General features: G+C 59.1%; 9 protein-coding genes across 9 annotated transcripts; all 9 read left to right on the top strand.

Annotated features, from left to right (window-relative positions):
* Positions 1-995: 995 nt before the first annotated feature.
* Positions 996-3,089, top strand: LINJ_36_7060 (putative prolyl oligopeptidase; the record flags this gene model as incomplete). The annotated part of the gene is made up of 1 exon (XM_001469347.1): positions 996-3,089. One exon carries the CDS (start codon positions 996-998, stop codon positions 3,087-3,089), a length of 2,094 nt encoding a protein of 697 aa, XP_001469384.1.
* Positions 3,090-5,819: 2,730 nt separating this feature from the next.
* LINJ_36_7050 (conserved hypothetical protein) lies at positions 5,820-6,641 on the top strand (the record flags this gene model as incomplete). The annotated part of the gene is made up of 1 exon (XM_003392809.1): positions 5,820-6,641. One exon carries the CDS (start codon positions 5,820-5,822, stop codon positions 6,639-6,641), a length of 822 nt encoding a protein of 273 aa, XP_003392857.1.
* Positions 6,642-7,388: 747 nt separating this feature from the next.
* LINJ_36_7040 (conserved hypothetical protein) lies at positions 7,389-11,474 on the top strand (the record flags this gene model as incomplete). The annotated part of the gene is made up of 1 exon (XM_003392808.1): positions 7,389-11,474. The coding sequence occupies one exon, from the start codon at positions 7,389-7,391 to the stop codon at positions 11,472-11,474; it is 4,086 nt and encodes a 1,361-aa protein (XP_003392856.1).
* Positions 11,475-13,009: 1,535 nt separating this feature from the next.
* LINJ_36_7030 (agcp2438-like protein) lies at positions 13,010-13,624 on the top strand (the record flags this gene model as incomplete). The annotated part of the gene is made up of 1 exon (XM_003392807.1): positions 13,010-13,624. The coding sequence occupies one exon, from the start codon at positions 13,010-13,012 to the stop codon at positions 13,622-13,624; it is 615 nt and encodes a 204-aa protein (XP_003392855.1).
* Positions 13,625-15,485: 1,861 nt separating this feature from the next.
* Positions 15,486-16,541, top strand: LINJ_36_7020 (putative replication factor C, subunit 5; the record flags this gene model as incomplete). Its single annotated transcript, XM_003392806.1, has 1 exon — positions 15,486-16,541. One exon carries the CDS (start codon positions 15,486-15,488, stop codon positions 16,539-16,541), a length of 1,056 nt encoding a protein of 351 aa, XP_003392854.1.
* Positions 16,542-18,291: 1,750 nt separating this feature from the next.
* Positions 18,292-19,713, top strand: LINJ_36_7010 (conserved hypothetical protein; the record flags this gene model as incomplete). The annotated part of the gene is made up of 1 exon (XM_003392805.1): positions 18,292-19,713. One exon carries the CDS (start codon positions 18,292-18,294, stop codon positions 19,711-19,713), a length of 1,422 nt encoding a protein of 473 aa, XP_003392853.1.
* Positions 19,714-20,980: 1,267 nt separating this feature from the next.
* LINJ_36_7000 (conserved hypothetical protein) lies at positions 20,981-22,099 on the top strand (the record flags this gene model as incomplete). The annotated part of the gene is made up of 1 exon (XM_003392804.1): positions 20,981-22,099. One exon carries the CDS (start codon positions 20,981-20,983, stop codon positions 22,097-22,099), a length of 1,119 nt encoding a protein of 372 aa, XP_003392852.1.
* A 1,398-nt stretch (positions 22,100-23,497) lies between these two features.
* LINJ_36_6990 (conserved hypothetical protein) lies at positions 23,498-23,986 on the top strand (the record flags this gene model as incomplete). Its single annotated transcript, XM_003392803.1, has 1 exon — positions 23,498-23,986. The coding sequence occupies one exon, from the start codon at positions 23,498-23,500 to the stop codon at positions 23,984-23,986; it is 489 nt and encodes a 162-aa protein (XP_003392851.1).
* Positions 23,987-25,203: 1,217 nt separating this feature from the next.
* On the top strand, positions 25,204-25,644 carry LINJ_36_6980 (conserved hypothetical protein; the record flags this gene model as incomplete). Its single annotated transcript, XM_003392802.1, has 1 exon — positions 25,204-25,644. One exon carries the CDS (start codon positions 25,204-25,206, stop codon positions 25,642-25,644), a length of 441 nt encoding a protein of 146 aa, XP_003392850.1.
* Between the last annotated feature and the right edge of the window lie 866 nt (positions 25,645-26,510).

Here is a 26,510-nt window from a genome sequence, read left to right as displayed (position 1 = left end):
GCTCCTTGTTCTCGCTGGCATCTGTGGCCGCGGCAGGTGAAGTAGGCGGTGCCAGATCGAGAGAGAAGAGCGGGGAGGAGAGAGCGGAAGGGATTCTGTTGTCGATCGAGCGTGTTTCTGTCGCTGTTGACATCGCGGCTTCTGTTCTCTGCCACCCCAACTCCGATACCCCCGCTCCCGTGAGCACGCCAAAACACGCGTGCCTTCTTGTCGCCGTCTAACAAGGATCTCGGGTTTTTCTCTTAGGTCTTTGTTGTTTATGCTTTTTTTTTCTCTCTCTAGTAGGCACACCTCGTAGTAACGCATGTTTACCAATCTCCCTCACAGCAGAAGCACTGTGCGACAGGGTGGTACCGCGTTGTGTCGGTATCGCGCATCTCCGCGTCACCTTTGTAGTGCATCTCTCTTCCTCTACGTCCTGGCCATCACCCGGTGTGGCTGCCCGCAGGTTGCGCGTCGCGCCCTACTCGGCACCACGCGTTGGTGCGGACGCCTGCGGGAAGCACTTCATTCGCTGCCCCTGTCCATGCCAAAGGGACATGGCCCCAGAACGCGCCTGAGCGGCGGTATTCTGTGGAAGCTTTTCCTTTGTCATGCTGCAGCTGTCTAGGTGTACATGAATGATTTTCCCAGAGGCGTCCCTTTGTGGATGGCATCGCCGCTGCCATCGCCTAATTGTCTTCTCTGCATTCTCGCTCCGCCTCTCTGAGGTCTCCCTTCTCTCTCCTCCCTCCCGCCCCCGCCACTACCTGCGGTATGATGCCGACACACACACACACACACGCACGCGTGCGTGCATGTGAGAACACACATCACTGCAGGTGTTCTGTTTCTCAGCTACCATTCTGTTTTGCTTCCTGCATCCTGGGCCTGTTAAAAGTCCCTCGTTTTCTGTTAGCTGCCCTGCCTCTCTCTCTCTCTCTCGCTGGTCGTGCTTCTGACCTCGTTGTCGATCTCTTCGCCAGGAGCTTCCGCACACAAGGCAGAACCCAGTCATGAAGTCCCTCTACCCCGTCGTCCGCCGTGCGGCTACGACCTACCAGCTGCACGGCCGCACAATCCCGGAGCCGTACGACTACCTCGAGGACCCATGTAATGCCGAGACGAAGGAGTTCGTGCGGCAGCAAAACGAGGCATTCGATGCGTACATGAAGTCCTCCAACGAGGTCCGAGACAAGATAGTGGAGCGAGTGACGGCGATGCTCAACTACGCGCGCACAAGTAACCCGAGTCTGCACGCTGGCAAGTATTACTATCAGTACAACACTGGCCTGCAAAACCAGAGCGTCATCATGCAGGCGACGTCTCTCAAGGACGACAATCCGACTGTCTTTCTCGACCCGAACACTCTCAGCGCCGACGGCACCACTGCTCTCAAGGCCCACGCTTGGAGCGAGAACGAGGAGCTGTTTGCCTACAGCCTGAGCGACAAGGGAAGCGACTGGCAGTACATCCAGGTACTCAACGCGGAGACGGGGGAACAACTTCCCGACAAGTTGAACTGGGCGAAGTTTTCGGGCATCTCGTGGTGGAAAAATGACGGCTTCTTCTACCAGCGCTATCCCGAGCTCAGCGAGGACGTCGACAAGGGCGCCGAGACGGACTCGGCGCAGAATCACTACGTGTGCTTCCACAAGGTCGGGACTGCGCAGTCGGAGGATTTGCTCATTCTGCAGGTGCCCGAGCATCCCCAGTGGATCTTAGCGGCCGAGGTGACGGACGACCACGAGTACCTCGTCATCCGCGTCATGAACGGGTGTGATCCGAACAACCTTATTTGGATTGCAAAGCTGCCCACCACCTACGAGGAGCTGAAGAGGCCGCTGGAGTTCGTGAAGGTGGTAAACACGTTCGTCGCCCAGTACATCTATGTCGGCAACGAAGGCAAGATGTTTTACATGACGAGCACCAAGGGTGCTTCGCGCAAAAAGATCGTTTCCATTAACCTTGAAACGACCGAGGAAAAGGATGTCGTCGCTGAGCAGGAGTCAGTGCTGAACCGTGCTGCGCTTGTGAAGGACACACTGATCGTTGTGTACCTCGAGGACGTCAAGGACGTGATGTACTACCGCAAGCTGCACGGGGCGGCGGAGATGAAGAAATTGGATCTGCCGCTCGGCACCATCACGTCCTTATTTTCTGACTATAAGAAGGACTTTGTCTCCTTCAAGGTCTCCTCGTTCATGTTGCCCGGTCGCTCCTATGTCATGGACATCAACAACCCGCAGGGCTCGCTGACTGTCTACAAGGACGACGTAGTGAACGGTCTCAACGTCGAAGACTACGTCACTGTGCAGCACTTTTACCAATCTGCTGATGGCACGAAGATTCCGATGTTCATCGTGCACAAGAAGGGGTCCTTGTCCCCCCACTCACCGGTCATGCTTTACGGCTACGGTGGTTTCGGCATTTCGCTGACCCCCAGCTTCAGCCCGTCGCGCATCGTCTTTCTACAGAACCTCGGCGGCGTTCTCGCCATTCCGAACATTCGCGGCGGCAACGAGTACGGCCAGTTGTGGCACGACGCCGGGCGCCTTACGAAGAAGCAAAACTGTTTCACCGATTTTGTCTCCGCCGCCAAATACCTCCACAGCAACAAAATTGGCTCCCCTGCCACGACGGCCATCATGGGCGGCTCCAACGGCGGCCTCCTCGTCGCTGCCTGCGCCAATCAGGCCCCTGACGAGTTCTCGTGCGTCGTGTGCCAAGTAGGCGTCCTTGACATGTTCAAGTTTCACAAGTTCACCATCGGCCATGCTTGGATCTCCGACTACGGCAACCCAGATGAGGAGGAGGACTTCAGGGTACTGGAGAAGTACAGCCCCATCCACAATGTGCGCCCCGGCGTCAAATACCCAGCCATCCTAGTGGTGACCGGTGACCATGATGATCGCGTGGTGCCGCTGCATTCGCTCAAGTACGTGGCCACGCTGCAGCACACGAACCCGGAGCTGGGTGGTCCCTTCCTGGCGCGTGTGGAGGTGGCCGCAGGTCACGGCTTTGGCAAGCCCACGAGCAAGATCATCGCCGAGACGTCCGACATGTACGCCTTCATGGCGAAGAGCATTGGTGCAACGTGGCACGACTGAGATCGATTTTTCTATTTCCTGCATTCTTCACCGTGCGCCCGTAGCCCCCGACGAGCACGTTCGCTGATAGATGCATAAGCCACCACCGCTCACCTGCTTTCTGCTGCGCCACGGCTGCATCCTCGTCGTGTAGGGCGAGCCGTCCCTGCTGCCGAGTCGGGCCATGCACCTTGCGGGCACTTCGTGCCCGTCCTCGTCCCTTCTTTCACGTACGTGCTGCGTGATCGGCGCCAGACGGGCCCGGGCCCACTGCGCGCATTGACCCACGTGGGCCGCGTGCGCAGTCCGGCTCGAGGGTGGTGGCGGTGGGCATCTGTCGTGCGTGGAGCAGCGGGGTGGTGGTCCGGGCGCATGCCGGGTGAGCTCAGGGAGGAGGTTGGCCAGCCTCAGGCCAGGCTCCCTCTGAGACCCTGCACACCCTGCCTGTATGCCATGCCTCGCCCTGAGGGGCCTGGAGCCGTGGCATTCCGCAATGTGGTGCGGCCGCTCTCCACCCCGGCGCCTGCAGGACTCGAGGGTGCTCTCGTGATGCTGCCGGCATGTGCGCCTCATCAGCCCACCTGGTCGGATGAAGGAGGTGCCGCACAGCGCGTGCACGTGCACCGTGGTGCTCCTCGGTGTGGATGTCTTCGCGCCTTTCTCGCTCATCACTCGCGCTCTCCTGACGGCCGCGTGCCTCGGTCGGATGCGGCACACCACATGCCAGCGGTGCTCGGCATGCGCGCGTGTGCATAGTGCTTGTGTGCGTTTTTCACCATGTGGCCTGATGTCGAAGTCAGAGACTCGCCAAGTAGCGTATCTGTTGAACTGGTGACGCGATTCGTAGTGACCTGGTACACTGGTGATCACGGCCGCAAGTCTCTTCGGCACAACACCAGCTTCGACCAGCCCACCGGCACCAAGGTCCCGCAGCTGTGCCCGAGAGCATGTTGTGCAGGCGCTTGAACTCCCCACAGAGCGTGGATACTGGACCCGGCTACCACGGTGAGGTGGCCGGTCATCGTCTGGGCTGAGGGGTGAACTGGGAAAAAGAGAAGCAGCACGCTTGGGCACACACAGTTTCTGTTCAATGCCTGAAATATGCACGAGGCGCCTACCGCAGCATGCGGTGCCGTGCGCGCGGCGGCAGTCCGTGGATGGCGCTCTCCCACTGCACAGTCCCTCCTATCTACCCTTTTCTCGTGCGATTCCCTCTCCCTCCTCTCTGCGTCTTTCCTGTCCTTCCCTTCCTGTGTGTGTGTCGAATAAACCGACGGTGAGGTGTGCACCCCCCCCCTAGCGAAAACGGGGCACCCACTCCTCTTTCCACAGCTCCCTCTCTCCAGCCTATCGTTTCCTTTGATGACAACGGCAAGTATCGGGTGAGTTTTGCCTCGCCCCTTTTCTGAAGTGCGCCAGCGCTTGCTCAGTGCCGCTGCACGCACAGACGTGTGCGTGTACGACCTCTGATTTGCCGTCACCCTTCCTGTGCTTTCCATCACTGCAGTCTTTTTTTGTATTTCACCGTCGGTGCGCTCTTCTGTTGCTCTCAGTCAATTTCACCCTGAAGGCGGGCGGCAGAGGAGCGCAGCATCTCAGGGTCCAGCGCCTCATCTGTGGGCCAGCCCTGCAGACCCCCTCCCCCTCCCCCCGTATGTCCCCGCGAACGCACAGCTGCATGTGGTGGTGACAGGCTCAAAAGTACCCCCACGGCGTGGGGGTGGAGGTGAGAGCGATTCAGCGGTGCTGATATGCCGGCGTTGATGCCGTGGATGGCGCTGCGTCGCAGCGAGCTGCGGTCGTGGGCACGCTTGTGCCATGCCTAGGATAGAAGGCAAGCGTGCCCGCGTGGCTCGTACGTACCTCCTTGGGCCGCCTCACTGGCCGCTGGTGTGATGGGAGCCTGAGCTACCCCCCAGACAGTGAGAGAGAGAGAGGGGTGCGCCAGGTGGCGACCAGCACAGCGGGAGCGACCCGTGAGGCGACCTGGGGGGTGGGTGGGCGGGCTTGGGGCTGAGGCAGAGACCGTGCTCGGGTGGCCGCGTCGGCGCAGGGTGCTGTGTGGGGCGCCCGCGTGTCTAGCGCTGCTCGGCACCACGCGATGGGTTGTAGGGAAGTCATGTCGAGATGAGCTTAGATCATTCTCGGTGGAGGGTTTGACGAGTTGGCGAACAGAAAAGACTGAGCCAGGGTCTCCTCGATGCGTGCGCTTCCGGAGTGGAAGCGATTGCCTTTTTGCCCAGCCCTCAAGGATGACATCAAAGTCACAGATGCTCACAAATATGCGTGCCTGTCGGAACGTGTCTGTGTGTCTTACGTGTGTGCGGCGGAGGCGTAGATGAAGTGCAGAGCAGAGCTGCATTAAAGCAAGATATGCAGCCACAGTCGTCCATTTTAGGTGTTCTAATCTGCTAGCAGCTGGACACTTGCCTCACGGCGGTGAGTCGCCAGGCGCGCGCAGCCCCTGCCTGCTCTCTGTTTCCGCCTTTCTACCGTGCTTGCGCGAAGGCGGGCGGCCTAGACGACGCCACGGCCTCTCTCTGGATATCTCGCAATGGCGTTGTTGGCTAGATGGCAACGGAATCGGTGCGAGGTTGTCCGCAGACAGCATCGGTTTCGTCCTCTTTTCTCTGTCCATATACTCGGAAGCTGGCCCTTGTCTCTTCTGTAGGTGTCCGTTTTGCGACGCTCAACAACCCGTGCGCTCACACAGACCCCCATCCCCCACAGAGTGAGAGAGGCGCCGCAATCATGGCATCCAGCTCCCCCACTTCTTCCTTGCCGTCGTTGGCCGCGCACTTCCCGGAGCGCACGGGTGGCCCGGCGTGGAGGCCGCAGGCCTCTGCGGATACCACTTGGACGCTTCACGGCCTCCTCCTGACCGACCTCTGGGAAGAGCCGCTGCACACGCGCAGCCGCACGCGCGATCGCCTCGGCTATATCGACTTTGGCATGGTGATACCACCCATCCGTGCCTTCCTGTACTCAATGCTTATACCGTACGCCTGCTATCCTATTGCGCTGGTGCACCTTTATGGGTTTTACCGCTGCACTCGGACAATGGTGTTTCCCAAGTACTACAAGCGGCAGCGCTACTCTGATCGCGTCATGTACGGTGTTCAGAAGCGCGTGTACGACACGCGGCAGAAACGTATTTTGGAGTCGCAAGTCGATGACGTTCAGGAGATTCAGCATGCGCTGGAGGTGGTGGGCGCAGCACGTAACCAGTTCGTGGATGACCCGCACCGCAAGGGCACGGCCTACTTCGTAGTGGAGCAGAAAATCATGAAGGCGGAGGCCATCTTCACCGGTGAGAACTGGGCCTGGGCCTTTATCTCGGACACCTGTCGCTACGTCACGCCAATGCTCTTCGCATATCTGTTCCACCCGTCATGCAAGCGCTTGACAGTGGATTTGCGGCTGTGGAGGCAGGGCCGTCTACATTGGCGGCAGGCGCGCCACCCCGTTCTTAATTTCTTCAAGACTTACAACGAGTACAATCAGGCGATGCGGCGCATCAACGTTACGAAGCCTGCGCCGAAGGGTGCCCAGCCGTGGAGTCGCAATCTCTGAGCTAGCTGCTGAGGCATGGGCCGTTTCTTCGGCTTCATGTTACGGCGCATCTTGCAGGAAGCCCGCTACCGGTTTCTTTCCTCTTTGTCGCCTGTCCGCCTGTTCTCGAAAAAATGCACGTGGCCCCTTCGAGCGTGTACCTGGCGCTCATGCGCAGCGTGACGGCACGCGTGCACGCGTGCGCATATGCATGTGCCGATATTGTCTTCGTTTTTGTGTTTGTGGACCATGTAAAGACGTGTGCGCGCGTCTGCAGGTGTACGGAGGCGGGAGCCCAAGAAAGAAGAAGGACAAAACCAAGTAGAGGCTCGCCGGGCCCTGTCAACTACGCCAGACGCAAACACGCGCGCGCACGCCAACACAGTCAACGTCTTACCTGCGGCCATCATGAAGGCGGACAGCGCCGCTCGTGCGACCCCGCTGCACAGGTTCTCATCTTATCCATTCGTGCGTACCTGCTCCCTCTTTTCTCTCCCCCTGAACGCACCCATCCCTTCTCTTGCTTCGCTCTTCCACCCCGCGTGCCCTGTCGCCGAACTCTCATCATAATTGTGCCGCGCCGGCCACCATCGTCGCTGCACTGTGCTGTTGCGGTTGTGTTTCTCCTCTTGGCTTCGCACTGCGTACTGGAGGGAAGAAAACGCTGTACTCGTGTGTCTGTGGCCACCGTTCTCTCCACCCTAGTAGCCGCACCCACACCCAGCCTACGCGCACGTACTTTCAGGGGTGGGGGGACGCACTGGGCATATGAGCGTCGAGGACGACTACCGCGCCTCTATCGCGCAGGCACGCGAGGAGGATCGCAACAGCCGTGAATGCCGTCGCAAGCTGCGCAACGAATACCAAGATGACCTCCTCAAAACGCGCATCGCGCATGCCCGCAGTTGCTTTCTGAGAGACGTTCGCTTCCACAGTGATCGCCGCTCCACCGCGGAGGAGAGGGTGATGCTCACGCTTCGAAGCACTGCAGCCTGCTGGTCGAAGGTGTGCGAGCGCTCCATTACCCGCCAGCTCGATATCGAGTCTGCCAAGAAACAGAAACAGTTGCGCGACGTCGCCTTCCTTGAACGCATGCATCAGCGAGAGGTGGATGAGCAGCGCAGCGTGGAGGAGACCGATCAGGCACGATGGGTGGACTTGAACGCGCGGTACGCCGCTCAGCTGCTTGCCGACCGAAACGCTGCGGTGCAGGCAACATTGGAAGACATGATGGGACACGCTGCGCAGTGCTTGAGTGAACTAGAGGAGAACCACCTCGACCACGCAGGCACAACGCTGCTCGCAGCGTTTTCGGTGGAGGCGACGCTGCGGCGGCTGAGCTCGGCCGACGACGTCGCTGTTTCAGCCGTGCGGGAGGCGTTTCACCACATCTTCCACGGCAGCCCGTATGCTCAGTCGAGCCCCGCATTTCTTGCTCTGCTAGAGTTCTGTTACGTGCAGCAGCAACCCAAGCCACCGCTGGCGCAGGTGCATTGTCTGTGCTCGGTGCCCATCTTGGTAGTAGATGGCCCCAAGTACAGCGGCAAGAGTCTCTTGACCAACTTTTTGAAGTCGAAATACCGCCTCCTGTGCATCTCAGACGAGACGCTGGTGCAGCGCGCCCTGCAAGTCGCCTCTTCAGACGTGATGGAGAAAGAGGAGGAAGGCGCCGATGACTGGGCTGAACTCGGGCGCTGCCTGCAAGAGACGCTTTTGGACGGCGGCGCCGTGAGCGTGGAGCTCATGATGGATCTGCTGTGTCTGCAGCTGACGGAGCTGCGAAACGCACGTGAGGCTTTGCCATATGACGCCGTTCTACTCGAGGGTGTTGTCCGCTCCGTCGACGCTTACAAGATGCTGGCGCAGCGACTCAGCAATCCGCTGCTGCACCCGTACCTCAAGGTTGCGCAGCGATGGGGCCTGTCATTGACTGCTCTAGTCGGTGGCGGCGGCAGCGCGGCAGACGAGGAGGCGACGGCAGGGGATCTTCCTCTCCTTTTGCGTCTGCCCGATCATCCCTCTTCGGAGTACGACATGCCCGCGAAGCCGGAGCCAAAGGCGCGGCCCCTCAAGAAGGTGGATCTCGCCGCCCTTCCCCCTGCGGAGCTACCGGAGGTGGAGAACACGGAGGCCGCCCAAGAGGCGGAGCGCGCGTTTGTGGCGCGGGCTGAACGTGAGCTCGCCTCCCTCCCTACGGTGCTCTCCGGTGTGCTGCACATCAGCTGTGCCCCGGAGGAGGTGTTTCACCGCTTTGCAGGGCTGCGCACGGACTGCGAGACAGGCGCGAGGTACCACCTCACCTACAATCCACCGCCCCAAGAGCGGCTGCCCTACATGATGCCGCTGTGTCGCCTCGATACGTCGTCGGTGGAGCTGCATGAAGCTGTCTTTCACCACATGGAGGGGTGGGGTGCCACACGCCGATGGTTGGCGCAGCAGTCAGAGCGGCCCACCTTTGCCCGGGTCTACGAACTGGCGGGCGACGGCCCAGCCGACGGCGTGCAAAAGGAGGCGCTGGAGGCGGTGGATCAAATCATCTCCCACTTTCGCATTAGCCGACAGCTGCTCCACGAGCACGACGCTTCCGCTGCTCGGCTGAGCGAGTTGGAGACGACGTGGCAGTCGCAGAAGGCTGCCCGGGAAGCGGAGCGGCTGCGGCTCATCGAGCTCTACACCGAGAAAGGCGCCCCGATCCCGCCAGCCCTCCAAGCCACCGTGGCGAAGACGTCCGGCTCGTCGGCGACCACGCTGAGCGCCGCTGCAGCGGGCGTCATCTTAAAGGCTCTGGCGAATTTCACGGACCTCTACGAGGGCTCCTACGCCGGCACCTGGAGCAGCATGACGCACCTGGTGCAGCTCTTTCTCCGCTACTACACGAGCGTAGAGTCGCAAATGGCTTTATACTGGAAGCGACCGGACGACAAGCAGGCCATCCTGAACCGCTTCCAGCGGTGCTTCGACTCGCTGCCGGCCTCCATGCGTGTACCGCCAGCGTGCAAGGCGGAGCTGCATCTCTCCCTAGACGCGCTGGACGAGGCACTGCACAGGTGCATCGCCTTACGCGACAGCGAGGCGAGGGGCTTGCTTGACACCTTGACCAGCGCGGCAAGCTTCATGGGGGGCTGGCAGACGCTTGTGTGTCAGGCATTCACCCGCCTCTTACAGGCCGAGGCGGATCGATACTTCTTCGCGATGCACCTTTTCTCCTTCTTTCTCGGCGCTGTCACAGGTGAGCCTCTGGGGTTCGACGATGTCGAGGTGGACATACCGCTGACGTCGATGAACACCCCAGACCGGCCGACGCAATCGACCAGCGCCGCCGGGGACACTTCGCCGTCGGTTTCGCCGGGCGTAAAATCAACCAAGGAGAAGCGAGTGACGTCAACGAAGAAGTCGCATAAGGTAGCCGACGAGCCGAATGAGAAGATCGCTGAGGACCAGCTTGCGGAGGTGGCGCAGGGGGTGCTGAACGGCTTCTCCTCTATCACGGATAAGCTGAAGGCCGTCGTGGATGCGCATGGGAAGACACCAAAGCGCGCCGGCAGTGGCGTCAGTGGCGGCAGCGGCAGCGCGGTCAACAGCCCTGCACCACCCACCTCCATCTTCGCCATCGCCGCAGCCAAGTGTTACGGCTTCATGGAAGCGGAAAGGGTCGCCGCCACCTCGCGGGTGGCGGCGATTCACTCTTGTGGGCGAATGTTGCTGAAGGAGGCGGAGGCGCACGCAAAGAAGATGCGCACACGAATGGAGGCGAGCCTCTTAGACGTGATGGCACGAGAGGCCGCTGCCGCAAACACGGCCGTGTACGTTTTGCGTGAGTGTGTGGAGGCGGAGAAAAAGAGCCCCGCGATGCACCTGGGCTGCACCACCTTTGCTGTGCTCGGAGAGAGGCCTCCGTGTGCTTCAAAGAACGCTGGCAGCACCGCCGAAGCGGTGGGCTGCACGTCGCCAATGCCAACGAAGATCGGCTCCACAAGTGAGGAGCGCCGCAGCTTCCTCACAGACGTGCCGCTCTTTGCCAAGCTGACGGATCCGCAGCTCATGGTTCACCCCGGGCTGACGGCGGTGCGACTCCTCGAGCTCGCCCAGCAGTTCCGCTGCGTCGCGCCCGACTACCAGCTGAGCCACTTCGACTTTATGCTTCTCGTAGAGGACGACGACTACGCTGAGGCCGCGGTTATCGGTCTGGACACGGCGCACATGACACGAAAGACTCGCGAGGAGCTCTTTAGCACCTTCGATTCACAGCGCACCGGTTTTGTAGACTGGCGTGATGTCATTGTGCACTTACTCTTCTGGGTCACACCGGCCACTACGGCAAGGACGCCGACATCCGCCACGGCGCAGCGAGGCATTCGCGAGATGTCGCTGCAGGACCTGCTGAAGACGCGTGCTGCCCTCGGGGTTTGCGGGCTCACCGAGGAGCAGTTCTTCGAAAAGTCGTTCTTCTTGGACCACTACCTCGATGAAGCGCTTGTGGAGGCCTACATGCGCATTTTGTGGTGCACGTTCCACGACGCCGCCAACCAGATTCTTCAACCGCACATACTGCTCGGCTTCTTGTGTGCCGACCCGCAGCCGATCCGTGGCGCTCAAAAGGCTTTCCATGTTCTCTCCGCACCCGGCGCAGAGGGCCGCGTCTCCTTGGATGAGATGGACGCTCTGTGCCACCTCAAGGCGACAAATGCGCGTCTGATGGACCAACCAGACCCCTGTAGCAAAATGAATTTGCGGCTTCTCTTCGGCACCGCAGCGACGTGCTCCTTCGAGGAGGTCTGCGCCTCGCCAATGGGGCGCAAAATGCTCAACCATGCGGACCTCTTCCGCCGCCGGCAATTCCTCAAGCGCAAGTAGCGGATCACCACCGCCGTTGGGGCGCATGTAGGCGCACGGTAGCATCGCCACTGTTGTTCCTCCCTATCCCTGCGGTTGCTGTGCGTCGTGACACGCAGTGCGAGCAACAGCGACGAGAGAACAATGAGAGCCGAAACGGCACTGCTGGACAACGTGTTCAGCGTACCTGCCGTTTTCGCCGGTTTCTTTGGCACTCGCCTCTCCGCGCCCCGACCCTTTGCCCCCACCCCCTCACTGAGTCAAGCACGTGGGAAGAGCATTACCTACACGCACGCAGAGTTTGTGGCGCTCTTTGCTGTGGATGTTCTGCCCTCCTACCCTCTTCTCGCTTCCTCGGCCTCTTCAAGATATGCTGCGCTCTCTTCGGAGGTGTGTGCCTCTCTCCACCGCGACCACTCATCATCCCCATCGTGGTAGCCTCTCCCCCTTCCCCGCACCCGCAACACCCTTGCCCTTTCCTGGACACTGTCAACACAAGCGCTTTTGACATTGTCTGACTTCCTTTCCGTTCGTACTCCTTTCATGTACAGTAGTTCTCATGACGGATCGAATGACCGTGGCGCGTCGGGAGGAGCGATTTGCTGTGACGCGCGTGCGTGGGTAGTTCGGTTTCGATGTCGATGTTACTCAACAACATAAGAATAAAACACATGTGGGTGAACTCAGCAGCGCAAAAGGGAAGCATAGGTGTCGTCGATCAGTGATGCTGCGGTGAAAGCAACGGGTGCCGTCTCTCTCTTTCTCTCTCTTGATCTTGCTCACGCACTCTCGCTTTTTTTTTGTGGCCACGCCCGAAGGTATGCTGCTGGCGTCCGATGTAGCGCGTGGAGGCTCTGTGCGGCGGCGGCTACACGTTGTCGACGGCATGCAAGCTAGAAAGCATTTGACTGTTGCGGTGCCATCTCCCTTCCCTACAATTTCTCAACTCCTCCTTGTATCACCTTCCGCACCTCTGCTTTCACATGAATCGTCGTGGCTTACCGGAGGTGCGGCTGCTCCATCGGCGGCGCTCATTCGTGCACCGCTGATTTCCGCGCGAACTTCACAGGCTAAGTCACGCTGGCGCAGTCTTTATCCTCTTTCTCTTCATCTCTTGTCATCTCTCATCCGGCGCACCGAGTCGCTGCCCGTGCGTGTGCGCTCGTACTGCTCCTCCGCTTGTACTGGGTGCTCCGCGCAGCGCTGTCTAACAAGACACTTTGCACGGCTGTGATTGCGCGTCTTTCATCGCGATGGCGGCCGCGTCGGCGGCCTCGCCGTCTCACGGTGACCTTTCCAAAGACCACCTGTTCATCCTCTGTCGTTTCGTGGGAGGCACCGTGGGCGGAGTGATGCAGGCAGCCTCCAGCCACCCCTTCGACGCGATCAAGTTCCGCGTACAGAACGGCATCTTCCCCTCCATCTCTTCCTGCGTGTGGAACACGTAGAAGGACGAGGGCATCCGCGGCTTCTACAGCGGCGTCACACCGCAACTCCTTTTCTGCGGCTTTCAAAACGCTGCGCTCTTCAGCCTCAGCCAGACTATGAACAGCCTGATGGCCCTGCCGGAGCAGGGCCCACACACCCCGCCGCCGCTATGGTGCACCGCCGTCGCGGCCCAGCTCACCACACCTCTTTATGTGCTGACTGTGGCGCCTGTGGAGAAAGTGAAGGTTCAGTTGCAGATGCTCGGCCAGGGTGGCAAGGAGTCTTCCACGGTGGCTGGGCCTGTTTCGTGCCTGCTTCACATCATTCGAGTGGAGGGCTACCGAGGCATCTTCTCCGGCTACACCCCGACACTAATGTCTCATCTGATTGGCCTGCCGTTTTACTTTATGGGATGCCAGACGGCGCGGACCACGCTGCTCGACACACCGCTTGCCTCGATGGCAGCCGGCCGCGAGGTGGTGGTGCCGATGCTGAGCGGTATGGTCGCCGGCATGTGCTTCTGGACGAGCAACTACCCGTGCGACTTTCTCAAGACCTGCGTGCAGGCCTCCAAGAAGAAGGTGTCCATTTCCGACATCATCTGCACGACGTACGCGGCCGGTGGGGTGAGTGCCTTCTACAGGGGCTACACAGCATGTTTTCTACGTTCCCTCCCAGCGAACGCCTCGGGGTGGCTGGGCATCGAGCTGGTCACCACCTTTATCATCGGGCGCGGCTGTTAGACGGGCGTGGCCCAGGTGTGCCTCTAGGGGTGCGTAGTGCTCTATATGCGCATGCATGTGTGAGTGCTGAGTCCCAGAGTACAGCGGGTAGGGGTGAGGGCACGGCGGGCGAGACACTGATAGGGAAGAGGAAATGCATCGAAAAAGAGTGTGGTAAGTGAGCACGAATCGATGGGTGAAGCCTCACCTCCGCTGTCGGCGGAGGCAAGCCCGACCAAACACATAGCATGTGCATCAAAAGTTGCTCTCTCGCCATCCCCCTCTCTTATTCGGTCTCCGCGTCAGCGCCAGCGCCACCCCCCTCCTCCCCCTTCACCCCCTGACACCACCGCTCATCCCGTATCGTTCCCCCAACACCTTGACAACGCCTCTGACTAGCGCGTCGCAACTCGCTGTCGCTCTAAACCCCTCTTTCAGTTCTTCTTTCCCCCTTTTTTGCCACTCACATCAGTGGACCCGTGTGCGTGCCTGTGGACGTGCGTTTCTTCGAGCGCCCCTTCCGCTTGACATTCCCACGCCTGTCAGAGGCGTGCAGACTCAGGAGAAGGTGGAACGCCCCTGCTGCCAGAGACTCATGGCGGTGTCCCACCTGTCGCGGCACATGCGAGCAAGCCCTGCAGACCCCCTCCCCCTCCCCCCGTATGTCCCCGCGAACGCACAGCTGCATGTGGTGGTGACAGGCTCAAAAGTACCCCCACGGCGTGGGGGTGGAGGTGAGAGCGATTCAGCGGTGCTGATATGCCGGCGTTGATGCCGTGGATGGCGCTGCGTCGCAGCGAGCTGCGGTCGTGGGCACGCTTGTGCCATGCCTAGGATAGAAGGCAAGCGTGCCCGCGTGGCTCGCACGTACCTCCTTGGGCCGCCTCACTGGCCGCTGGTGTGATGGGAGCCTGAGCTACCCCCCAGACAGAGTGAGAGAGAGAGGGGTGCGCCAGGTGGCGACCAGCACAGCGGGAGCGACCCGTGAGGCGACCTGGGGGGTGGGTGGGCGGGCTTGGGGCTGAGGCAGAGACCGTGCTCGGGTGGCCGCGTCGGCGCAGGATGCTGTGTGGGGCGCCCGCGTGTCTAGCGCTGCTCGGCACCACGCGATGGGCCTGTGGCAGGGCGGCTGTAGCGTGGAGTGGAGCTCATGTTGCGTGCCGGAGCATGGACGCGCTGGAACGATGAAAGCCTTTTTTGTTCTCCGTGTGCTCTTTGCTTTTGTTTCTCACGGCTCCTTCGCTTCCTATGGCCGAGGCGCGAGTGTGCGCTGCCCACGTTGGCCCCTCTCTGCAGAGAAGGGAGGCTGTTTTGTTATTCTTTCATGGTGTATGCTTGACGACTTTCAGTGAGGCTCATCCGCGCGCCACGAATGAAAGCGGCGAGGCGGAAGCAAATACGAGTACAAGAGGCGTTGGCGGTATCTCTGTCTTTCAGTGGCGTAGTCGCCTCAAAACGGCTTGGCGTAGGCAAGAGTGAGCGACGCCGAAGAGTAGCCTCATTTTGCCATGAATGGCTTTTCAGCGACCGTGTCGTGGAAGGGCTGCTTCATCCAAGGCGTGAGCAAGTGGGTTGCTTTCTATCTGCCTTCACGCCCCTCCCTCCTCTAATGCTGGCGCTGCGTGAGCGATAGCTCGCAATTACTGCGACGCGCGCATCGCACACGTGGCTCCCGCTCTACTCGTGGCTGCTGCACAGTGGCGCACACATTGAAGAGAAAAGCCCACAGAATATCTCGACAGACTCTCTCATAGAGGGAGCACACGGAACAGACAGTGCGGCGGCGTTTTTTATATTTCGATCCTCTGCGGCTCGCACTCTAACGTGTCTTTAAACCTTTCCGGGCACCTCTGCGCTCGTGAGAGTGTGCGCTGCATCAGCCATGCTGTGGGTAGATCGGTATCGACCAAAGACTCTCAAGGATGTAGAGCTGTACCCGGAGCTCAAGGGGGTGCTGACCCGCCTTTCCAAGGCGCAAGATGTTCCGCACCTCCTCTTCTACGGTCCGTCTGGCAGCGGTAAGAAGACGCGTGCCATGGCCATGCTACATGAAATCTACGGCCCTAGCGTCTATTCGGTACGTCTGGAGCACAAGAGCGTGCAGGTGTCTGACAGCAAGGTCGTGGACATCGCTACCCTTAGCTCACCTCATCACATCGATATCAACCCGTCTGACGCCGGCAACTATGATCGCGCCATCGTCATGCAGATGATCCGCGAGATCGCGCAGACGGTACCTCTGCACACCACGGCCAGCAACCGAAAGAACGTGCCATATAAGGTGGTGGTGCTTAACGAAGTGGATAAGATGAGCCGCAGTGCCCAACATGCGCTTCGCCGAACAATGGAGAAGTACATGAACACCTGCCGCCTCTTCCTCCTCTGCAACTCAACCTCGCGCCTAATCCCGCCGCTGCGGTCCCGCTGCCTCGGCATCCGCGTCGCCTCGCACTCGAAGGACAACCTGAAGCTGGCCGTGCAGCGCGTGTGCGAGGGCGAGGGCCGACCTCTTCCGTCGGCGGCGTTCTTGAATTCACTAGCTCTGCGCTCCGGCGGCAACCTGCGCCGCGGGCTGCTGATGCTGGAGGCATCCGCTATGGCGAAGGTGGATTGGAGCGGCAACGGTGCCGCTATACCGCAGGCAGACTGGAAGTTGTTTCTGGACGAAATCTCGCACGACATTGTGGCGGAGCAGACGCCGAAGAAGCTGCACGAGGTGCGCCTCAAGTTCTACGATCTTCTCGCCCAGTGTATCTCGGGTGAGACCATCCTAAAGACACTGGTGGATAGCTTGCTTACGGCTGTGGCGCCGGCCCTCCAGCACCCGCTGATCGAGCTCGCCGCTAAATACGACCACAACATGAAGCTTGGAACGAAGCCGATTTTGCATCTCGAGGCATTCGTGGCAGGTGTCATGAAGCTCATCAAGCAACAGTAGCGGAGATGAAGCTGGTACCGTGTGATGCATAGAACTCCTAAAAGGAAATGCCAAGACCGACAGTGTAAGGGTGATGCTGAGCTACATGATGGGCATAGAGAAGGGGTGGCGCCGGGAAGAACTCCCCCTTCGAAAAAAAAAGAAGAAATGAGAACAGCATACCAACAGCGAAGACGCACTCTCGGGTACGCGATAACGCCACCGCAGCCAGATCTCGAACGCAGATGACACTGCACGGTTTCTTTGTGAACGATTTTGCTTATGTGCGCGCATGGATGGTAGGCACCGAGGCTGTCTTTCCATCGAAGCAGCAGCTTGTGCCGCGGTTGATGAGCACTACTCATCTTCTCTCTTTCTTACCTTTCCACGCGTCTCACGTCGGTTCTGTTGCCTCTCTCTCCGGCTGCACGCTCCTCTCGCCCGCCTTTGTCTTCTGAGTGCGTGTGCATTGCGTAGGTCACTGCGTACGGAGAGGTCAGAATATCTTCTGTGTGTGTGCAACCCGATCTGATCTCGCACCCTTTCTAGAGGAGTTTGTACCATAAGGAGAGTACGACCGCCGCGGGAGTTATACCTCACCGTTGTCCTGCTTTCCTGAAACAACTGACCGGATGCTCTTCCGGGCCACAGCTCCGAGTTGTATGATGTTTCGACCCACGTTGCCGAGCATGATGATCTTCCGTCCGACGAGCGTGAACTTCGTTGCGCATTGGTTCTGCGGTCACAAGTTCCGTCATCGCTTCATGCGCGACAAGCGCTTCCATCCCTCGCACCAGGCCGCCTGTGACGCTCGCAATCGCTTCAGCAAGCGACGACACTTCAAGACAAACAGATGGAACTACACACAGGCGTACAAGGACATGCCGTAGCGTCTCTGCTGCGAAGGAGGGTCGCCCGCACGCGCGTGATCAGAGCGTCTTGGTGAGAACAAAAGCTCGAATAGCGCGTGCGCGCGTTTGTGTCTGTCTGTGCCTGTGTGCGGGGGGCGCGCCTTGGGTGCACACGTGGAGTTCTTCTGCACTGCTGCAGGACATGATTCTGAGGTTACGAAGCGCTCGGGGATCTGGTGGTGGTGGCAGCTGTGATGCTGTTGTCTTGTCCTTCTCTCACACGTGTTCTCTTCCTTCAGCTTGGCGAGTTGACGAAGGGGGAAAAAAAACGATGCGGCACGGATGTGTAGAATGCGAAGTGCTCGTGGAATCTTCTTCCTTCTTCGCGGCTGTTGTTTTTCAAAAGCGAAGATGTGACCATGCGGACGGACATGGATGCGTGCGCCTGCGTCGAGGCGCTTGCGAGCAATTTGAAGAGGCACGCAGCCATCGCCGGCACGTGGCGTGCGCTCGTCCTTCTCTCTTTTGCGTGTACGCATGCTTTCATGGTCCGCGGCATCGCAGAAGGCGGCCCCCCTCCCCCTCCAGCTTTTATCCTTCGCTGCCTCCCTCCTCTGTCCCCTCTCGCTGAGTGTACTCTTGGCCACACCGCGAAAAAAAAAAGGAACGGGCACACACCCATAGAAAAGCGCATTCATACCGACGGCGCCTCTGCCGTGACATCCGCGCTACACCAGTGATCGAAAGAAACCTCGATTGGCAGAAGCGGGCGGCGGGCGGGGGTATGCTTGTCAGCGAGTGTCCTGAGGCGCCAGCGAAGAACGTATTGGAGCGTCGACCCTGCGAAGGCAGTCACTCATTGATAGAGAAGCTTACACGCTTACGCTCTCGAAAACACACTTGTAAGCGCACAGTCGGCTATGGCGGATCTTCGTGACGAGCTGGACGCCACGGTGCTCTTCGGCTCCGGATATGTGTGCGTTGTTGGCCCGCCGAGCAGTGGCAAGACTACCCTAATCCTGGAGTATCTGGTGGCGCGTGAGCGACAGGCCGTCCACAGTGGCGACGGCGACGCGGCACCCTTCTGCATGGAGTATGTGAGTGCGCGCAGTGCGCCGCATGGGCTTCTGAGGCACTTGACACATCGCCTGCTTCCCAATGCCCGGCGACGGCGTCTCAGCTACGAGTGCAGCCCGTTGGAGTTCGGCGCGTCGCTCGTCGAGTGGGTGGAGGCGCACACAGGACAGTCGGAGCTGCACCTTGTCGTCGACGACGCCGACGCGTTGGAGTACAGTACAGAAGAGATGAATCTGTGGCTCTCACACTATTTGCGCACTCCTGCCGAGCAGCGTTGCATTGTTATTTTGTGGTTGATATCGGAGCTGCCGTTGCGCCTGTCTAACTGCTTCCGGTACCACTTCATTGCTCGACCGGAGGCGAAGAGCATCGTGCAGTGGCTGCGCCATCAGTTCGAAGAGCAGCGGCGACTCCTAGCTGGCCCCGAGTCGGAGGAGGACGACTCGGAACACACGGTGGACGCTGCCCTGACGACCACACTGAGTGCCGATGAAGTGAACCGTGCCGTACTGGATGCGTTCACTTATTACGCGACGCATCAGCCTATGTGCTCTTCCGTTGTGAGCCGCGACGTTCGTCTGCTGGTTCAACGCGTGTACCAGATCCTCCCGCCGCTGTTGCTGGAGGTGGCGGCGGCCGCATCAGCGGTGCCAGGGAAGTCTGGAGAGGCGGCGGTATCTGCGTCCACCACTACCGACGCAGTCAAGAGGCTGAATGCACGCCACTTCGCCGCAGCCTGGAGCCAGTATCGGAGCGATGGTGGTGGTGGCAACTCATCGGCGATGGCTGTATCTGGCGCCGCGGCGTCCGCGCAGAGCACGCTCGTGATGGCCCTCAAGCGGCTGGGATATTCGGCGGTGCTTCTTGCCTTCGCCGCCTTCTACGGTGGGGCCGTGCCGAAACGCCAGCAGCACCAGGTGTTTGGTTGCATGGGGAGTGGCGAGCGCCAGCCGCCCCTGTATGAGGCGAAAGGTCAATCGCACAAAGCCGCCGTTCTCTCCGCCTCTGCCCACGTCGTGACGTTACGCCGACTTAGTTTTCTTTACGACGCGATGCTGAGAATGTGTACGCCGTACATTGACCCGCTCGAGTTTACAACGGCGGACGTGGCTCTGCAGTACGTGCAGGGCTTCGTCGCTTGGGGTTTGCTCACGCCAGTCGTCTCGCAGCGACACCGCTCTTACCACTGCTGGATCCCGGTAAGCACTGCCCAGCAGCTGGCGCGTGAACTCTCACTGAGCCTGTTTGACCTCATCCCCACCTGACGACTTGGAGTGGCATGTTTCTGCTGTTTCTTTCCTTACTTGCCTGCCGCGCTGCCATCCGTGCGGGTACGTCGGCGCCCTGAAAAGGGGAGCAGCTCACATCCCAGATGTTGTATTCGCGCACTGGTGCAACTCTCTCTCTCTGCTTCACACGCAGGCTAACGAAAAAGAAGCGTCTTAGCATGAGCACTGCTTAGTGCAGCTCCTTCCCTCTCCCTTCCTCCTTTCACCAAGCAGTGACTTTCATGGGATGCGGACGATATTAATGCGGCGCATGGCCTCGCGCGGTGCTCTCCGTTTCTGTTCCTTCTCTCGTTAACCTTCATGATGTCTCCTCGACGGAGCGTTGCCGATATGCGCGGATGCTTGACAGATTCTGTACCGCGCGCCGCCCCTTTGGGCACATGTGTGGTCTTGCTCATGGTGAAACATCTCACGCGGCGGCAACGCCTTCTCTCTGGCCTTGTGTCCTTCTATCTCGGTGTCTTTGGGTGTCTTCCGTTGCGTGCATGCCGACAGTATTTGAACACTTCTACTACAGCGCAACAAAGAGACAAGCACACACACACACACACACACACAACAACAAAAAGCGCATATTTATATATTTGCAGCCCCTTCCACACCCCGTAGCGTGTACCTCCTCCTCCTCTGCCTCTGTCCCACCTTCCCTCGTCATCACTGCGCTACATCATTTGCCGACGAAGCGCGCGGGAGAGAAGTGAGCGCATTATTTCTCCTATCACCATCTCCGCTGCATTCTTCCGGGAGTTTGTTGTGCTTCCGCCATTGCGCTACGCACCACCGAGCACCGACACGTTTTTATCACGTGCTGCACAAGAGCCACATACAGCTCACTCTTGTCTCCGCGACTGCGCGAGGGCCACTTTCTTCTTTCGCCAGCTCTCCTCCCCTTCCTTTTTTTTTCGCCTTTTGCTTTTATTTTCTTTGTGCCTCCCTCTGTTTGTTTCGTGGTTGCGCAGGTCTCGCCGTCCATCCGACGGATCTGTGTGTGCGCGCGCTCGTATCGCCTCTGTATTTGTCGCTGTTTCTGCAGCCGCATCATTTTGTCGAACCGGGCGCTGCTGGTGGTGGCTGCGCACACGATCGCGAGAGGAGGGGCTGCAGTTTCTTGGACGTGTCGTCTTCCTTTCGCTGCGTACTGACGCATTGTTTATGCTTTTCTTTTTTCGTTGCTGCTGCACTGTTCGGCGTTGCCTCCCGCATCTTTTCGTGCACTGCCTGTATCCCGCATACCTTCACCGCCATGAGCGTTCTCTCTGTTCTCCAGCGATGGAAGACGGAGCGGCGCAAGATGTACTACTGGGTCGGCACCTTTTCCTGTGTGGTGGGTCTGCTCCTCTTCATCTACATTATCCTGTCGATGGCCTTGAAAAACCAGAGTGTGGTGCCGAACTTCATCGCCGGCTACTGTGCCATCTTCGCAATGCTGCTGTCGCTCTTTCAAATTCTCGAGCATCTCACCTGCTTCTCTGACCCGGAGTGCCAGACGAAGATTGTGCGCATTCTGTTCATGGTGCCCGTGTTCGCCCTGATCTCCTCGATCAGCCTCCTCGCCCCTGGCGCGGCAGAGTATCTCAACCTTATCCGCGACACGTACGAGAGCTACGTCATCTACGCCTTCTTCCAGCTCATGATGGCTCTGATGGGTGGCATCGACACGGTGTACCGCACCCTCATGATCGAGGACCGCCCGCCGGTGCGGCAGGTCTTTCCTTTCTGCTACCTGGAGCCCATCAAGGTGACACCGACCTTCGTGCAAAACTGCCGCCTCTGCCTCTTTCAGTTTATGCTGCTGAAGCCGCTTGTCACGATTATTGTTCTCATCCTCACGGCCAAGAACGCGATGGGCTCGAGCATGTTTGACCTTACCAAGGGAAGGTTCTGGACGTACTTGGTATACAACATCTCCATCACAGTGGCTTTCACAGCGTTACTCTACTTTTACATGGGCTTGAAGGACTTGATAGAGGGCCGCAATGTGTTCCTGAAGTTTTTGTGCGTCAAGGCGGTAATCTTCCTTTCCTTTTGGCAGGGCTTGCTCATCCAGTTCATATCAGCCGCAGGTCTTCTGCCCACCTTCTCGTACTGGAAGGCCGAGGACACGCCGGCAGCGCTGCAGGACTTGCTGATTTGCGTAGAGATGATGTTTGTTGCCTTCGCGCACAAGTACTGCTTCGGCAGCGACGAGTACATCGTCAACGGCGGCGCCGACGGCTGCGTTATTGAGGACACATCGAACCAGGAAGGCGGGCAGACGCGCAACATTCCGCCCATCCGCTATTCCGTCACCGAGAACCTCAAGTACACACTGAAGCACGAGGATATATTGATGGACGTGAGCGACATCGTGCACAACCGGTGAGCAAGTGAGGAAGATGGTGAAAGAAAGAAGCCGCGTGGGGCGGTAGGGCAGTTCTTTACCCGATCATGTGTGATGGGGTGCGTGTGGATGTGCTTGGGCCACTTTCTGCTCTTTCGCCCTTTCTTTCCTTGGGCGTGTGAAGGGATTCCTTTCGCATCCGCGTCTCTTGGTTGCCGCCGCCGCTTCTCGTGTCGTGCGTTGGTTTTGCTCTTCTCCGACTTTTTGCCTTCGCCCCCTTCTTTCTTCGGTGGCTACTGATATGTCGGCGTTGATGTCGTGGATGGCGCTGCGTCGCAGCGAGCTGCGGCCGTGGGCACGCTTGTGCCATGCCTAGGATAGAAGGCAAGCGTGCCCGCGTGGCTCGCACGTACCTCCTTGGGCCGCCTCACTGGCCGCTGGTGTGATGGGAGCCTGAGCTACCCCCCAGACAGTGAGAGAGAGAGGTGCGCCAGGTGGCGACCAGCACAGCGGGAGCGACCCGTGAGGCGACCTGGGGGGTGGGTGGGTGGGTGGGCGGGCTTGGGGCTGAGGCAGAGACCGTGCTCGGGTGGCCGCGTCGGCGTAGGGCGCTGTGTGGGGCGCCCGCGTGTCTAGCGCTGCTCGGCACCACGCGATGGGCCTGTGGCAGGGCGGCTGTAGCGTGGAGTGGAGCTCATGTTGCGTGCCGGAGCATGGACGCGCTGAAACGAAGAAGCGAGACATTAGCTTCTTCGTTTCTGGTTTTGTTTCGGAGAGAGCAAAGACGGGAAGCATCCGTTCTTCCACCCCTTCCCCGTCCACTCCCCGCCTTTGCTCTCTCTCTGTTTCTTTGCTTTTTTTTTCGCTGATCAGCCTTGCTGTGCACGTTTGACTAGGACTCTTGCGTCTCCTTGATCGTCGTGCTATGGGCCCCCTTCTAGAACTCTTGTTGCCTGCCACTCTGCTTGCACTGCTGGGTAGGCATACCTGTTGGACGTGGGCGAGCGAGCGGAACGCGGCAACCGTTTTTGGTGCTTTCTCTCCCTCCGGCCGAGCACGCTGACATCGTTGCGGAGCCGCAGACATTGCGCCATACGCACGCTGATCCCGGCCCAAACGAGGGCCAAGTACCCATTATCGGACCGAGGTGCGTGTGTGTTCAAAGTGGCCCGGACATTCTAACCGTAGCTCATCGAATCCCTTACTTTTGCCTTTGCCGCACCCACGCGGAACTCTGGTGGCACGCGCACAAACACTCTAGATCATCTTGTTCTCCTCTTGCACAATTCTCGCCTCACCGTGCGCAACGCTAATAGACGTGTATGTACACCGCCTGCCTGCCCCAGCGCCTCAGTGTCAGCGGTGAACGCATTACATAGACGTCTTCTTTTCTCACATTCTTTGCTTTCCATACTGTCTCCCTAGCCTCTCTCGCGCGCGATGCCGCCCAAGGGTTTCAAGAGCAACGTCTCCCCGGAGGAGGTGATTGCGGCCCGAAGGGAAAAGCTCGAGTTTCTGTCTCAGCAGTGCGCAGCAGTGGAAAAGATGCTGTCCATTTGTACGGACCAGGGCCTCCGCCTCAACGCGGAGATCGCCGAGCTCGAGCGCCGCATCGCCGAGACCGAGGTGATGACAGAGCAGGAGAGCCGTGACTTGGATGTGAAGCTAAAGATTGTCACGAACTATGCCACATCGAATCTCGACCAACTCCAGCAGCGTCGCCTGAATATGGAGAAGACAGCGCACGAGGCGGAGGCGGAGAATGAGGCGCTGCGTGTGAAGATAGCGGAGCTGACTGAGCGCAGAGAGGCCGAGATCGCGCAGTGGGAAGCGAAGGCAGAGGAGCAGCGGGCGCTCATGAACCAAAAGGCACTGGACTTTGGTATGCAGCTGAAGGAGACGTTGGCCAGAAGGTACGCAACGGTGTAGCGAGCCGTACTGATGCTGATTATCAGTATTCGACGAAGCCTGAGCTGCGCGCGCTTCTTGTGTTCGGTGGTTGCTGCCACTCATTTCTTTTTTGTTGTTGTCCCCTTCCCCTTTCTCCCCGCTCCTCTCGCGCGTATATGCGCTTCCCATTCCGTTGAACATTTGCATCTGTGCGTGGTCACGGGAAAGGGAAAGCGTCGGCGCACATCAGTGTTGGCCGTCATGTAAACCACTTAATCTTGTGTGCTGCTGCTTATGTGTTGGCGTATCCATCATGGCGTTTGTCTATGTGTGCCATGTACCATTTTCGTTCTCTCCCAGATGTCCACAGCGATGACCATGGTTTCTGTCGATGTCGTCAGCACGTGTGTGTGTGTGGGGGGGGCATTATCACCACACTTAGCATGTGGTGGAGTGACCCAGCCCTGTCTGCGTTACTGCCGGCACTCTGAGAGAAAAAGGGGGGGGGCAATGCTTCTCAGGTAGCAGGCCTCATCCAACTCTTTATCAACTTTCGATGCTCCTGGATTGGCAGCCGTACAGTGGTGGTAGTGTTGCACGACCGTGCCGTTATCTCTCGTCCCTTTATTTTTTTTTTCCATTCACACCGATGTGCACCTCCTCCCTTTATCTCCGCCCTTTCACCGCGCATGGCCCACGAATACACACATATATACACAAAAACACCACTGCATATGACTGCTGGTGACTGCCCACAGCACTAGATCGCCCTCTGCTATCGCCTCGCCCCTTCCCCACTCTACCGCTGTCCTTCTCCCTTCTCCCTTCATCTGCGTTATCCACTGCGCACAAACCAACAGAAGGCAGACCTTTTCGCTCCCTGGTCGTTCGCCTACGATTTGTGCGCGTAGGGGCAGTCACCTGCACAGGTGGCTCTGCCGGTGTCTCTTGTTCTCTTCTTCCCCAGTGCCATTTTCCTCTCTTGTCCCCTTCCACTGCACCGCTTAGAAGCAGAGGGGGCGAGAGATCGACTTTTCTTTTGGTTGTTGTTGTCCTGTGGAGCTTCGTGTTCTACGCGCAGCGAATTTTTGGGCCTCCTCTACGGCTCTCCCTCACACCTCCTTGTCCACTAGTGCGCCGCTTCCTCACTACATCGCTATCGCCCACTCCATTTCTGCCTTGCCTTCCCACACAGCATCTCGTTCTGCCTGCCGCACCGCAACTGCCCCGGGTCTGCTACATAGACGAGTTGCTCAATGAGCTGGTGGAACTTCTGGAGTCGGAGCAGTGACTCCAAGGAAGAAGCCACGAGTGACAATGGCAACAGGGCCGCCAAGACAGCGGGGCCAGCGGAAATGCGATCCTTCACCGCAGCAGAGCTAGCCCAGTTTACCGGCGAGAACGGTACACCAATCTACATGTCTGTGAAAGGCAAGGTCTATGACTGCACGTGCGGGGCCGCCTTCTACGGTCCTGGCAACTCGTACGCGGTGTTTGCTGGGAAGGAGGTGTCACGCTGTCTCGGCAAGATGCTGATCAGTGACGAAGAGGCAAATGCGAACTGGGACGACCTCACCCCGGAGCACATGCAAAGCCTTGATGAGTGGGCGGCAAAGTTCGACAGCAAATACCCTGTGATCGGCATCTTTGTTCCGGATGAGGAGTACTATGCACGGCAGAAGACGCTCACGCCATAATCGAAGAAAAGGAACGCTTGAGTGGCCCAGTAAAATAAACCCAGACAAAAAACACGAAGGGGGATGCGCAGCGGCAGGCGCGTCCTCAGCGATGAATGGGCACCCGCAGCCTTGGCAGGTTTTCCATCTGCTTTCCTTTGCTATGCGCGCCTGCACGACTGCGCGTTCTCACCCCCCCCCACACACACACAACGAAAAAAAAACGTTTTTTTTTTGTTTTTTTTTTTCACCGTGTGCCCATCCCACTACGAACAACGGATACGCCCACACAACCACAGCGCGCCCACCTCTACCGCACGGCGTCGATGCCCATTGAGCTGGGCCCACGAACACCGTGTGCCATCGCTCAGTCCACTGGAATCCTACGGCACACTGCACGGTCTACGTGCCGCATTACGCTCGAAAAGCGCCGCAACGCAGCCGAAGCAGGAAAGAAGCAGTCGGGAAATGCCTGCATTTCGTGAATCGTCGACTCGATTCGTAGTGAGCTGGTTCCGTCCTGATGCTGACCGCATGTTTCATCGGCACGGTGCCGGCCCACCCGTCTCCGCAGACACCGACAGCCCGAAGCCGTACCCGGGAGCAGGCTGCAGGCGCTTAGCCTCCTCACAAAGAGTGGGCACTGGGCTCTGATGCCACGGTGAGGCGAGTCGCACCATGAGGGCTCACTAAAATGGGAGCGAAAGGAATCGTGAAGACACGCTCACGCAAAGACAGAAGAAGGCAATGTGTGGGGAGGGGGAGAACATGACGCGGTATCACTTCTCGACCCCAACGCCACGGCCGATAACCGTCGAACTCTGTGTGTCTCTTCTCGCCGTACTGCCCCCATGTTTCCTCAAGTGGTCGTCCTGTTCCATCCACGC

This window comes from Leishmania infantum, chromosome 36 (genome assembly GCF_000002875.2).
Source record: "Leishmania infantum JPCM5 genome chromosome 36".
Classification (NCBI taxonomy): Eukaryota; Euglenozoa; class Kinetoplastea; order Trypanosomatida; family Trypanosomatidae; genus Leishmania; species Leishmania infantum.
Note: the sequence above shows the minus strand (reverse complement) of the source record. Positions and strands in the feature narration are given on the sequence as shown.